At 32.0% G+C, this 15,815-nt stretch overlaps 1 protein-coding gene across 6 annotated transcripts in view; it reads left to right on the top strand.

The window, feature by feature from the left end:
• The window catches only part of LOC114338747 (trafficking kinesin-binding protein milt), a 318,823-nt gene that overhangs the window by 259,346 nt on the left and 43,662 nt on the right, over nt 1-15,815 (top strand). For all 6 annotated transcript variants that reach the window (XM_050647317.1, XM_050647318.1, XM_050647316.1 and 3 more), the window contains one exon: nt 7,195-7,444. In XM_050647317.1, coding sequence (XP_050503274.1) covers nt 7,195-7,444 — 250 coding nt within the window. The remainder of the gene's footprint in view (nt 1-7,194; nt 7,445-15,815) is intronic.

The raw sequence follows: 15,815 nt of genomic DNA, 5'->3' as shown, positions 1-15,815 counted from the left end.
ATTTCATTAAGAAATGTTTAATAAACAACATATCAAAAAGTTCTACTCGAGAAGTGGGTGCTTCATTTTTTATTAAACAAATGAACTACGAAATTAGATGTTTTTTAAGTAACTCCGAAAATATAAAATGTAGAAAAAGACTGACTTGACCGTTGAAAAATTCAGAAAATTGTACAAAAAAAACTCTCTATAAAGATTTTTCTAAAATTAAATCTGTAGCTTCTATAATTTTTTATTTATAACTCTAAAGTAACCCTTCTCACAAACATTGGCGCACTGTAAACTAGCGTACGGCGAAGTGCACGGTTGAGTTATTTTAATGTAATTCTTCAACTAATAGATCAAACGAAATTTTATAAATTGATCATGAAAGAAGAATAATTTAGCTATATTATGGTTGCAATAAAAAGAAATAAAATTATGGGCATAACTATGGTGTGGGCGAAAAGTGAGACTTACATGAATTTGGTTTAAAAATGATTTAAAAATGTGTAACTAATACAATTTTTTTTATTAAACTCTCCACTTTAAGACAGTATTACTCAAGTTTCAACAGATTTATTATAGTTTTATAGCTGCTTTTTTAAAGCTTAGGATGTAATCTTTAAAATGCACTGAATTATTTTACTTTAGAAATGAAATACACTATTTCTTTTTGAGAAAATTAAGAAAGATAACAAAAATGTAAAACAAAAACCGAAAATTACCAGTTAAAAAAATGTTTATACAAAGTGATCAAAACTTTTTTCTATAAAACTTACCTAAAATACATTTAATAATAAGCTTCAACAATAATAAATGTTCAACAAAAAAATTTTTTTAGCTGTTATACTATACAGTATGTCTGCGTAACTTGAAACTTATTGATAACTTTTTTATTATCAGTTTTTACGAAAAAAAGTTATTCTTTATAAAATGCTCTGCATCGTATATAATCTAAGATGCAACCATCAAATGTCAACTTTTATTAATTTTATACGAGGTATGTTAAAAAATATGAATTTCACTCAAGAGTAAAATACCTTTATATTTCACAATATCGAAAATTGTCATTAAGAAAAGTTGTTTGGAATTAAAAAATATATTTCAGTGTTCAATTGCATCCTTCTAATTAAAATATTGTGAATAATAAATGCACTTAACTCTTAAGAAAAATTCATATTTTTTTACATACCTCGTATAGAATTAAAAAAGTTTGATATCTGTTTGTTGTATCTTAGATTTTAGACCAGATAGAGCATTTTATGAAGAATAACTTTTTTTCGTAAAATTGATAATAAACTAGTTATCATAATTGTCATAAAATGATGATATGTATCGAAAAATTGAAAAAAAAATTTTTTTCGATTAGAATGATGTAATTGTATATTAAAACATAGTTTTTAACTTCAAACAACTTTTCTTAATAGAATTTTTTGATATTCTGGAATATGAAGGTATTTTACTCTTTAACGAAATTTATATTTTTGACATAACTCGTATAAAATTGATAAAATTTGATATATGATGGTTGAGTTTTAAATTTTTGACTATCCAGAGCATTTTATAAAGAATAACTTTTTTTCGTAAAATTGATAATAAAAAAGTTTTGCATGTGGTTCCTAGCTACGCAAACATACTGTATAAGAGCTTCTGTATAAGTATTTTTAAATTGTAATGCCATATTCGGATTCAGCATAATCAAAAACAAAATAGAAACATATTTGATAAAAGTAAAATGATGAATTCAACGATATTTTTAAAATTATTTATACAAAACAATTGTTATTGTTTAAACAATTAATAAACAATTAACGGCCAAATCTGTGAGTATAACTTTTTACTTTAACATGTATAAACTAACAAAAAATGTTTTAGAAAAAAAGCTTGTTTGAATTTTTCCGAAACAATGCATGTTTTCGTTCTAATTGCACTCCCCTATTGATTGTACCTTGGATGGGTTCGTCGAAGCTTTCTCGTATATTAACATCTCGACTATTTCAGATGCATAGGTTGCTATCAGATTTATATGTTTGACATCTTCTTCTTCTTTTCAGGTGTCATCTCCGCTACGGAGGTTGGCAATCATCATAGCTATTTTAATTTTTGAGGCAGTAGCTCTAAATACTTGTTTTGAGCTGCATCCAAACCACTCTGTCAGGTTCTTAAGCTTTGAAATTCATCTTCTTCCGATGCTTCTTCTGCCATCTATCTTTCCTTGCATTATCAGTCGCAGGATGCCATACTTTTCGCCCCGCATCACATGTCCGAGATAGTGTAGCTTTCTTACTTTAATTGTAAGTTCAACTTCCTTCTCTTTACCTATTCTTCTCAGTACTTCATTGTTCGTAACTCTATCTACCCAGGAAACCCTCATAATTATTCTATAGATCCACATTTCAAAGGCGTTAAGTCGTCTCATTGTCTCTAGATTTAACGTCCATGATTCAACTCCATAGTATAGTACACTGTATACGTAATATTTTGTTAGGCGTACCTACTTTAAGAGCTAATGTTAAATATTTGCTACATAGGACCTTTTTCACAGGTTTGACATTTATAATAGTTTATTGTTACGCCAACTATTCTTTCAGAGATGATTATATTCTTCTACTTATATAAATTTTTTATGTGCTAACAAGGTGATCCCTTCTTTTGCTCTGGTTTCTTTCGCAACATCACTGTAGATAATAAAGAAATTATATAGCTTAATGTGAGCTTGCCTCTGTCTTTGTGTCTTGAAGTAATACAGGGTGTGTCATTAATAATTGTCCATAGGTATAGTAACTGGAGAAACCTTAGCACAAAATACGAAGATTTAACCTAAAACACTTAATAAAATGTGGTTCCTTACTGAGTTACAGGGTGTTTTATCTAAAAATTTAAAAACTATTTTTGCTCAGCATTTTAAAACTATTCGACGTATCATTTTCGTACTTGGCGGGAAGTATAGGTACTGTACAAACTACTAAATTATGTTAAAGAAACGTTTCTGTCTATTACGCCCCTGGCGGAATTGCTATTCTAGTTCAATTTTTGGATTCTCCAATACTTTCTATGAAAATAATATACTCTTCATTCGTAACGATAAAATCATTAGTTTTCGAGATCTTTGAAGTTAAAAATGAAACGACACGGTTATTTTGATTAATGTATTGTGTCGCGTCATTTTTAATTTCAAATATCTCGAAAACTAATCATTTTATCGTTATGAATGAAGAGTATATTATTTACATAAAAAGTATTGAACAATTAAAAAATTACACTAAAATAGCAATTTCGTCAGTAGCGTAGAATTTGGGAAGGGTCAACCGTCCACTATCCCCTGTCGTACGCCTCTGGTAGTAGCTAGAAACGTTTATTTATCTTAATTTAGTAGGGTGTACAGTACCTACACTTTCTGCCAAGTATGATAAGGATACGCCAAATAGTTTTAAAGTACTGGGTACAAATAATTTTTAAATTTTAATCATATGAATCATACCATAAATTAATCAAAATAACTGTGCCGTTTCATATTTAACTTCAAATATCTCGAAAACTAATGACTTTATTGTTACCAATGAAGAGTATATTATTTACGTAGAAAGTATTGGAGAATATAAAAATGGCACTAAAATAGTATTTCCTCCAGTGGCGTAGAATTTGAAAAAGGTCAACCATTCACTATCCCCAGTCGTACGCCTCTGGTAGTAGCTAGAAACGTTTGTTTATCATAATTTAGTAGGGTGTACTTGCACTTTCTGCCAAGTATGAAGAGGATACGTCGAATAGTTTTAAAATGCTAAACAAAAATAATTTTTAAATTTTTAGATAAAACACCCTGTAACTCAGTAAGGAACCACATTTTATTTAAGTGTTTTGGGTTAAATCTTCGTATTTTGTGCTAAGGTTTCTCCAGTTACCTACTATATAGACAATTATTAATGAAACACCCTGTATATCTCTATTTTTCCTTGTAGTCTCCAATTTACATAGAGTAAAGGAAGAAAGTTGTAAGGATTATTGAAAAAAATGTTGTGTATATTTTTTATTATTTTTTTTTTTCGATGAACTTGTTTGATATTAAATATCTACCCGAATCATTTTTTATGTACAAAACACAAAAGTCTTGTGAATTTCTGAGCGGACACTCATTCTGTCATAATTTTTATAGATCACCTTAATCTGAACATTTTTACGATCTTGCTTCTTAAGATGAGATCCCATGGAACGTGGCGCGGCACTCTTCGCCAGTTCACGTTGGCAAAGAGGAATAGAAAATAGATAATAGTGAAAAGGAAAGAAAATATTTACATTTTGATAAATTCGGTCGGACCATTCCGATAGAGCTTGTTGTCCTCTCTAGTATCGTGGGTACACGACCAGTATTGGCGGTAGAAATTTTAGTAAGTTGGTGAATTCATACAATGATAAAAATTCCAACACAACGTCGTTAGGCCAATCCATAGTAAACACGGCACTGAGTGTGCCAGCCCCTTGTCGAGTCGGAAGGAATGGAGGGGTACTTACCTAGTCTGTTTCAACTTCTGACTTTCTTTGAACCGTGTTTATTTACCGACGAACGATGTGAGAAGTCACGCCACTCCGCGTCGGCCATAAATATAGCTCTACGATACGCTTAATTACGATCCTAGCCCAAGGATCGTAATTAACAAATTTTGAGGGAAATAACGGTATTTAACGTTGCGTTGATTCCCATCTTTAGTTTTTATCTTTTTTTATTACATATTTTCTATTTCTCTTGGCGTGCCATGCCACGTTCCACGGGATGCCAGCTTTAGAGAGTTAGGCCCGGCGTAAATTGAACCTAAGCGAGACACAACCTGAACCGACTAACTGCGTAGACAGTTCTGCGCATCCTACTATCAGTGCTTTCGTTCGCAGGTCTAGCTTGGAAACGTTTGTCATCGGCGTACAGTTTTCTTGGGCCGTGGGACGCGTGACTCACCGCCAGATGTTTATTTTTACGTGCTTTTATTTGCGAGATGGAAGTATCTGAAATTAATACGGATGGTACCTAAGTACAATTTATTATGATAAATAAAAGTATTAGCATAGTAAAAACTCAGAGTGAAAACTGCTTTGACTTTGTCATTAAATTCTAATAACTTTTGGTAGACTAAATAAGCGGCGATACGAAATTAATAATCAAAGTTATGCCTTTACAAAATCACATTATTAGAAAAATAAGGTGAAAAATGATTCATGTTACTTAAAACCGTGATCGATAAAAATATCGTATTACCCTCAAATTCAACTTGTCGGCATATTACATTTTTGTTTATTACGAATGAAAAACGAAATATGCAGATAGTGTTATTTTTATGACCGATCAGTAGCGGAGGGATTATGAATTATGACCTGCAGTAATTGTAAATGATTGCGATCCTGCAGTAATTGTAAATGATTGTGATCCGAGCAGTAAATTGAGGAATATAAGTTATGACCGAGCAGTAGCGGAGAGATTATTTTAAATATGTAGGTATTATGTGCAGAAATAAAATACTCAGTGTAAGATATCTTTTTATGCACCCGCTTATGATCAAATTCGATGTTTTCGAAAGTCATACCGCTACGAACTAGGGACGTGTAAGATATTTTTAAAACGTTACTAGTTACAAGTACGGAAATACCGATTTTAAGTTGCCTACTCAATTCAGTACAAGGATCAGATACGTCAGTATTTTGTAATCAGTATTTGTACTCAGTAACACTTAGAACCGGTATCAAAAGTAACCGTTACATGTCCGCACTGATTTTGCCCGTCTCTATTCGCCACGTCGATGGACAACGGTTGGGTTCACGGTTATTAGACTTTATTACGGTTGTCTTGTCCGGCGGTGGTGGGGAGACTTATATTTTTGACTTTACGTCACAAGAGTTTACATTCCCATATTTTTAAATTATTTTCGATCATTGAATGTGTGTTATTGTGTATATATTATGAAATAATAAGACAAATAGTACACATTTTATCTTATACCGGGTGGTGAATCGTAAAAAGGGCCATAGGAAACTCAATGAAAAATTCTGAATTGTTGAATTCCTGCTTCCCTAATTATTCTACATCAAAAGTCATGAGAGAATACTTGTAGAGAATTAAAATCTGTATTAAAATCAAAAGTTAAAATTGTTCTACGATTTAAATGCATTCCAAAATTTTGAAAAATATGATACATTTGCCACAATAGGTATGCGTGTACAAGTAAGGCCACACGTTACTATGCTGACAGTGCTCACACCATTGACTGAATAAAAAAATCTTTATTATTAATCCTTTCTCCGCAACTGAGGGTATCTTATCAACTGTATTGTTTTTAAACAATAGATGATAAAATAAAAATATTGACAGTTCAAAAATGTGAACATTACTGCATTGTGTGTGGCCTAAGTTTGGGCTGAAAACTAAAATGTATTACATTTTTACAAAATTTTGGAATATGTTTAATTACGTAGACCAATTTTAACAGTTATTTATAATACAGATTTCAATCATTTTCAAATAGTTTCTAATGTCTTTTGATGTAAAATAATTATTAGGGCAGCTTACATTGATTTAATGCAAAACTTTGACGCATGTCAAAATTCTCAATGTGTTTTAATTGTATTCATTTTTTTCGAATCCTGAGAAAACTAATAAATATTTTTGAAAAATTTAAACTCAGAATGAAAGACTACATTATTACCGAGGGCTGAAAGTCCCTGAAAACTTCTATAATGTTTATTTTAATAAGTTACAGGGCTGAAAATAAAAGAGAAGTGTGATATTTAATTTCAAATATTTCATTCAATAGAATCTGCTTCTTTATTCTAAGGGGCTTTCCGCCCTCGGTAATAATGTAATCTTGCATCCTGCGTTTAAATTTTTCTAAAATACTTGGTTTTCTCAGGATTCGAAAAAAAAATCATATTACGATTCAAATGACAGTAAACTCTCGTGACGTAATCTCACCCTTAATGTTCATTGGTTAGTCGATTTAGGCAACCGTAGTAATGTCTAAGAACCGTGGGTTGGGTTGGCTTGTGTTCAATATGCGGTGCACTAAAAAAATTAATGCACGGGTCACCCGTCCCGCCGGCGCAGGTTGTGTTTAGATTAGGTTCAATTTGCGCCGGACCTTACGGATTGTTTTTTGCGCCAATTACTGTTGTTTTAGATCTAATGTTCCCATTTTTTTCTATGTACCTAATGGCAAACGATATGTTTAACAGAAAGAAAAGGATCTAGAACTGACAGCGAGGATCGGTAAGGAACTTCTGGTAAACAACAACAAGCTAGAAAATACGGTAGCTTCGTTAGAAACGGACTTGAAAGCGGCTCACGAGAAAATTACCCAACTTTGCCATGAAATTCACAAGAAGACGGAACTCATTCAGATACTTACCAATGATATGGATGATACTGGATTGGAAAACGGATCATCGGGAAAAGTAGATTTGGACGTCATGAACAAAAAGATATGTAAGTATTTGTAAAAACGGCTATAGATTTTTTAAAAACTCGTGTCTTTTTACGAATTTTGCTGAGAAAGTCAATTTTGGGACCCCAAAAAGATACAAAAAGTTTGCCACTCCTCTCCAGGACTTCCCCCTTCTAGGGGGTAGGGAAACATCGATTTACCAGGAATCAGCAGAAAAAAATGTTTCAAACAAGAAATGAAGGAGAGGCAATTTTGAAAAAAAAATGCTTATTAGAACTTTTTATGTAGAATGAACAACGTTTTATTAGAAACAACGCTTGAAGCGACCGGCGATTTTGTTTCGATTTCCATTTTTAGTTTTGGCTACAAATATGAGGTATTTATTTAAAATATGCCTGTTCCGTCTCCTTATGGTTTAGTTAATTTTTGTTTCGATTTTATTTTACATGTAGATGCATATTAGAACATTCCTAAAGGTTGGGTAAATTATTTTTCAGAAATCTCTTAATAGATTAAAATACATACATTCATTCTTACCCATAGTTCTGGGTAATATTTGTCAATTGTATTCATAATCCTCTTTATAAAGTTAGGTATTTGGAAAGTTTGTCCGAGGCAAGCTATGTTGCTGCTTCTTAGAAGGACAGTGATGACGATTTGTTAATTAGGTTTTTTCCAAAGTGAAATTTTGTACAAGAGATAAAGACATTTTTGCTTTCCCCACTACACGGGATTTCTGGTCGAGAGCTTTTTATAATTTTAGTAAGTGGTAGCGAACAAAACTTTTATCTCTAAAGACCTGTAGCAATCAATAAAGAGTTCTATCGAAAACTGTCGTCGGATATTATTTTAATTTGCTAAAGTAATATTTTATAGCAACATATTCACGGTAAACTAATCGTGAATCAAACAATGCCTAAGAAACTCTGAGTTTAAATTTTCGTATGGCAAATTATCTAGCGTCACGGGAAATGCTTTCACGAAGAAGTCTTTGTTGGGTGGAATTTGTAGCTTCGTTTGTGTAGTTTCGAAAAACGTACTCATGCAATAGAAATGGAGCAGTTTTAAAAGTTTAATAATGTTTTTTAAGCATATTTCAAATGCCTCATATTTATTGTCAAAACTCAAAATCGAAATTGCATGTTGAAGTTTTTAAGACTAGGGCTCTAACAATGGAAATTCCATAGTGGCCGGTAAATGCAAATAATAAATTTTATTGATCTCCTGAGAATTGTAAAAAATGGCAAAAATCGTGCAAAGTGTATTTATCTAACAGCTGTATAGAAACTTACTTCATTTGCATCAAAATGCAAAAAATTGTAAGTACCGGGTGTCCACTGATATTTTCCCCATTTTAACTGCCTATAACTTCTAAACGGCTCAAGATAGAAATATGCGGTTTTCGCTGAAATGTTTTATTTTAGTAAAAGTTTTGTCTGAATGGATTGAATTTTTTATATCGCTTTCAAATACGAAAATAAAAATGGCGGATTTTTGAAAAAAAGTAGTTGACTTTTTTTTAATGGAACACCCAGTATATTTTTTTGTAAATTGAAAGAAAGGTCATTCACCTTTCCAGCGATATAAAGTTTTTCAAAATCGGTTGTCAAATCACTGAGAAATTAATTTTTAAAATAAGAGGTGCAACTCTCTAACTTAGCAAATTGATATTATGTTATGTGATTTCCACATTGCATCTCTCATTTTAAAAAATAATTGCTCAGTCATTTGACAACCGATTTTGAAAATTTTTATATCGTTAGATAGGTAAATGACAGTTTTTTTAAGTTTTTAGGTAAATAGCCATTTTAGCAAACACCCAGTATATTTCTTTTAACTTGAAATAATGGTCATTTACCTATCCAGCGATATAATTTTTTTTTAAATCGGTTGTCAAATAACTGAGCAATTAATTTTTAAAATGAGAGATGCAATGTGGAAACACATAACATAATATCAATTTGCTTAGCTATGTTATTTAGGTATGTGATATCCACGTTGCACCTCTCATTTTAAAAATTAATTACTCAGTGATTTGACAACCGATTTTGAAAAACTTTATATCGCTGGATAGGTGAATGATCGTTCTTTCAATTTACAAAAAAATATACTGGGTGTTCCATTAAAAAAAGTCAACAAAGTTTTTTTCAAAAATCCGCTATTTTTATTTTCGTAATTGAAAGCGATATAAAAAACTCAATCGATTCATACAAAACTTTTACTAAAATAAAACATTTCAGCGAAAACCTCATGTTTCTATCTTGAGCCGTTTAGAAGTTATAGGTAGTTAAAATGGGAAAAAATATAAGTGGACACCCGGTATATAATTGTAAATTGTACGTAAGCTGCACTCTAATTAAACACCTTTAATATCGATTTTGATTTTTGTCAATAAGACACGATGATTAAAAAATATCAGATTTGTACCGTCGAGTTGATACAAATTTTATTTTAAAAAAATCGATTTCACATATTATGTAACTGAGATTCAAAATCGCCCGTCACTTCAATCGTTGTTTCTGATAGAAAGGTTCATTCTTCAAAAAAAGTGTTAATAAAAATGTTTGTTCAAAATGATCTCAGCTATTTATATTTCTTTGTTGGAAACATTTTTATCTATGGCGTACAGAGTTTTAGGGGGAAGCCCGGGAATAGAAAAGGCAAATTTTTTGCATCTTTTTTGGGATCTGACAATTGACATTTTCACAAATATTCAGCTTGTTCGTATGGTTTTTAGAGGTTCTGTGATATTTTAGTCTCTATATTTTATCTGTCTTGTTAATCTTTTTATTGCCTAAGTTAAGTATAATCTTTTGATTGCCTAAGTTAGGGTTACAACTTACGAATAATACATAATATTTAGCTTTTCGTGGGGAAAATTTAAAGTACTCGAAAATTGAGCTTTTCGTTTATCATTGTTCTATATTTTTGTTGGATATTCTCAGGATCCTAGGATATCAGTTTCTATTCAGTCATCTAGGATTTTTTGCCTTTGTTCTCGTCTTATTCCAAAACCTTTTCTGTAGATTCCTGTAAAATACTTAGTTGTGGTAGTATTCCAAGCTTCTTTTACATTTTGCATATTGATTAACTTTCTAATTTCTTCCGTTTTATGAGGTGATGTCCGGTTCTCGCCACAATAACCCATCCATAAAACGTTATTAACCCGGATTGAGCTCCGGCATTTGCGTAGGCTTCTTCTTTTTCTACTATAGCAGAATTATTCGGCGCGGCGGTAGTTGTCACATTGGGAAAGCTTCATGGTCTTCTGCCATATGAAAAAGCGGTTATTACTCTTCACCCACGTAAACTTAACTAATTTGATGTAATAAAGTAATCCACATACAAAATTTGGTTCGACATGACAGAATTCTACCTAATATATTTAGGGCCGGTTGTTCGAACGATAATCAACAATGATCACTATCAAATATTTAATTACTGTCACAACTGTCAATGTCAACTTTGGTTGGGTTGCTGAAAACATAATTGATTATAATTAAGTGAGATGATTATAATTGAGATTAGTTAATCAATTAACATAACAATTATTAACATAATTGATTAACTAATTTCATAATTGTAATCAATAATAAAATTATGTTTTCAGCAAGCCAATCAAAGTTGACATTGACAGTTGTGGCAGTAATTAAATTTTTGATAATGATCATTTTTGATTAGCGTTCGAACAACCGGCCCTTAGTAAATACTATCTTAATAAATGATAAATTAATCAATAGCATTAGAGGAAGCCATGAAGTTCAAAAATATAGGGATTTAGATATAAATTATCTTATTTTCAGTTGCAGTAGACATATCATCTCATCTCAAAAGATTAAATACTATGAGTTTCATTCTCGGTTTAAAAACAAGATTATCATTTTTTATTCACGTTTATCTTTTTATCGAACAGTACATATTTATATAAAATATTTACTTTTATATACTGTTTTTAAATGGTTCTCGTTCTCATACAGGGTGTTTGGTAAAGAATGGGCCATAGCTTAACCTTAGATTCCTGAACCTAAAATAGGTCGATTTATGTTAACTTACCTTAGTAGGAAAGTTGGTAATAACCGAAATATAGGGTGTCCAAATTAAAGTTTTGTTTTATTTATTCTTGAATATTTCCTGGCAGGTATGAGATCACAACACGAAATTTGGTAGGCGGGTTACCCCGGGTAGGACCCCGCCTACCAAATTTCGTGTTGTTATCTCATGCCTGCCAGGAAATATTCAAGAATAAATAAAATAAAAGTTGAACTTTGTCACCCTGTATTTAAGTTATTAACAACTTTCATACTATCGACTATGTAAGTTAGCTTAAATCGACCTATTTTAAGCTCAGGAATCTGAGGTTAAACTATGGCCAATTCTTCACAAATCACTCTGTATATCCGATGATTACATTATTTACTAATATTTTTTCGTTATTAAGAGAAAACGTGCATAACATATTTCCGGCATTTTTGACACGGTATTTCATACTTTATAGTTGTCGGGATTAAATTTTCTATTCTTAATTTAAATTAACTGTGAAATTTCCCGACTACAAAATATTTCTGCTGACAGGAAGATGAATGGTAAACGCCTACGCAGAAGTATAAAGGTCTACAGCATCTTAAGAAATGGAAAGAGAAGATTATGTGTGATTTAAAGATCAATGAAATAATAATTTGGTGTCTGAACATAAACTAATTAATCAATCACCTATCAGCATACGATTTACACATGAGTTTATGTATATAGTTAAAGATAGCTAACTAAGAAAATGTTATGAAAACCAGCTAGAAAAACAGGCCGAAAGGATTGAGCACATGTGATTACACTTTAAAAATCTTAATAGAAAAGATCAAGCTTTAGGTGGTGTAAAACTGGAAACTATCAAAGAACCAGTATAAGAAGACAAGAACCATTATAAAATCACAATAAAAAGATCATTGAATCTCAAAAAATGAAGACCCTATCGAACGTCACCATATTATCATACAGAAATTCTAAGTAACAAATGAAGTGTGCATCTTTACTATTGTCGAAAGGTTACTACCCATCTAGAATCTTCTTTGGGTGCCGCACGAATGTAAAGAGATACTGCTTCCGCTCTTCTTATTTTCGTACCGACGCCGACGTCTGGTATGTCGCACCAGTTTCTTCTATCTCTGAACCATGAATCAAAGGCGTAACCAGGATGATCCAAAGGGGGGTTACAGCTTTAAAATGGCTTGATTTGTCAACAACACATTTTGATGATTGACGTTAAGCGTATAGAGCTCAAAGAAGATCTTAAAGGGGGGGTTATAACCCCCAAAACCACCCCCTGGTTACGCCTATGCCATGAATGTTGCTTTCGTCCAGAGCCTTTTACCCATCAAGATGAAATAGAAGATTATATTAATTTGTTATATCATAGAATATAGACATTGTTTTAAAAAGAATGATATCTATGGACTAATAGTTTTGTTAAGACACCTTTGTAACATTGTAACTAGTTTCCTCTCTAGATACCCCTATAATAATATTAATCCTTCTGCTATGGTATTAGGTTTTTTACACCTTATCATTATGTAAAGCTCGCTGAGTACTGAAACTTGGTGAGTGAACACATTTTTGATTTTTTTTGTAAGTTTTGCCTAAAAAGATTCGCGCGATTTTTTAACCATATTAGGATGAATGGTCGGAAGATGTCGCTGTACTCGTTAACATACATACACTCGCGTCTCGGGCGCAAGAATTAAGAATTTTCAAATTCGAAATTCAGAGCTTACTTGGATTGCCTCATTGCCTGCAGTACATGTGTGATGAAATCATAGAAAATGTGGACGGATTAATGAAAGTAAAATGATGTTTTAAATAAATTAAAATATGTATATATGTTACCGTAAAAACCCGATTTCAGTTAAAACCCGAATTTACTAGGAAAAACTAGTTTTAACTATGGGCTTTAGACAATTCTAGTTTTAACTAGTGAAAACTAGAACTATTAAATATTTTCAGTTAATAATTAACTAAACATAATTCAGTCAAAACTAGTTTTTACTAAACTTTTAAGTAATTTCCAGATTAAAAAAAAATCAGTAAATAATTTGCTACGGCGGTTGTTTGCAAATAATTTTTCTAAAACGTAAAATACTGGACAAGATCATAAACGTAAAAAATGCCAGTCCTTTTGACCACGTTGTTGTGCTATTGTTTTGCATCCAAGCTCGCTCGACTGAACCTTGACTCTTGCTGTGCCTTGGTTTTTCATGAACTAGTTTTGCCTCAGGTCAGTATGACATTACCTCATTTATAACTGCATCAACAAACTCACGGCCATTATTGGAACCTCTTGTGGTTGCATATCGATCAAATCTACCTAACAGCGACTATTCATTTCTGAATGCAATATAGGTTTCGACACAAGACCATTCTTCGCTTTACTCTTCTTCCGTTAGCAGGTTTTATACATTGATATAAAATTATTGAACATATCAATTGTCATATTTGCGTATTTTCTGGCGGTTTCAGTCTTCAATCTATCTCAACCTCCATGACCCATACCAACGTAGGCTGCTTCAATTATGTCAAAGATATCTTCAGCAGGTACATAATATTTGATGGGTTCAGTTCTAGAAGCCAACTTTGTTATTTCGCCAACTTCATCAATTCTAAATCGTTTTGGAGGTTTCTTGGCAGACAGTTATTCCGCATCTTGTACTTCGGCCATTAATTTATTATACATGCTTTTGGTCGCAACATTGTAGTGACTTTCTTTCTTCTCGCTCTGTTCCTTCTGTAAAATGTTTTCCAAAACGTTATTTCCACGTTCTTATATCTCTGCTTTCAACCTGATATAATATAACCAATAAAAACGATGCGGAAAAGTCCACAGTTGCACACACTATGGCTCATTTTTTAAATAGGAGTAGTAATTCAAATTTACCGCGCTGTAATGCTTGCTTGTAATTGGTCCAGACGCGAGCAAGCTTACTACACTAAATTATGAAATTTTGACATTTATAAAATTTTGACACTAATGACCTTTAAAATTAATAGGTTAATTAAGTTATATCGCCGATTTTTTGCGTTTTCTGCGTTAATTCTTTAATTTTTAGATTGCTAGTCCACTTTTACCTAATAAAAATCAGTTCTTTTTAGAACTCTTTAGTGTCGTATTAGTATAATATAATATTTATGGATTACCGTCGAAGGCCGATATGATCAACCAAAAAAGAAGATGGATCTGGTTATTTTTCTAGTGACATTATTGGGTGTGAATCTGTCTGTTAAATTTACTCCTCCTATTTAAAAATGAACTATAGTTTGTTACCAACCAGCCGCCTTCGTCACTAACCCTATCCCGAACAAGCCCAATCGTATTTTTTGTCTCTTCTCGCAACTATTTTACCTGGTATTCACTAGTAATTCCAGTAAAAACTAGTTTGAACTAGTATAAGCTATTCTAAATGAAATGTGTTTGAGATTTTTAGTTTTAACTGAATTTAGCAGCCAATTTTGTTTTGACTAGTTAAAACTAGAATTGTCTAAGGCGCATAGTTAAAACTAGTTTTTCCTAGTAAATTCGGGTTTTAACTGAAATCGGGTTTTTACGGTAACATATATACAATTTAAAATATACACTAGTGTGCCATCTATTGACGAAAACCTTAAAGGAACGTGGAATATTTTTTGTATTAACAAGAAGCTATCTAATTTATACTACAGTTTCGTACTGCTATAATTAAATCAACAACAGTGATCAGGGAATTCACCGAAATTTAGTACAACACAACGTACATAGATCATAGATGGATGGATTAGCAACAGAAATAGAACGGAATACATAATTAATTAGTTCACCCGAATTACTTTCGTTAAAAGATATTAATGTACTTATTGCGATTTGTGTCTTAATATTAATATATATTAATATTGTGATTTTTTTGTGATAACCAGAGATATAACAATAATGTAAGTAGTTTTTGTTGTGTAGGTACTGATTGAAAACCTTTATATCAGTGTTTATCAAACTTTTTTGCCCCGTAGTTAATATTTTTCGTTTCAATGTGCCCCTTAATATAGAATTTATTCGATGCCCTCAAGTCTATTTAAGAAAAAAAAGCTTATTAACTATTTTGAAATGTATTTTTTGTTAGCTGATCCATTGCTTCCCCAATTTGATGTTTGAACCACGCCCAGATTGGTAGGTAACTATTGGAATCATTACTTCCTAACGTCGTTATAGTCGCAAAAAGGAAAAGATCCTAAGTTGGGCATTTACGGTCAATTCATTTGGAGCCACGCCTGGCTTCAGTAAAATGGATTGACGCCAAAATCATAGCCCATTCTCCCATTCATGACCACTCCAAATTGGTTATCATTTCTTATTTGACGTGGTTCGGTGAAGACGCACAATGTCAGGTTCCGAAGAAG

Source organism: Diabrotica virgifera, chromosome 3 (genome assembly GCF_917563875.1).
Source record: "Diabrotica virgifera virgifera chromosome 3, PGI_DIABVI_V3a".
Lineage (NCBI taxonomy): Eukaryota > Metazoa > Arthropoda > Insecta > Coleoptera > Chrysomelidae > Diabrotica > Diabrotica virgifera.
Note: the sequence above shows the minus strand (reverse complement) of the source record. Positions and strands in the feature narration are given on the sequence as shown.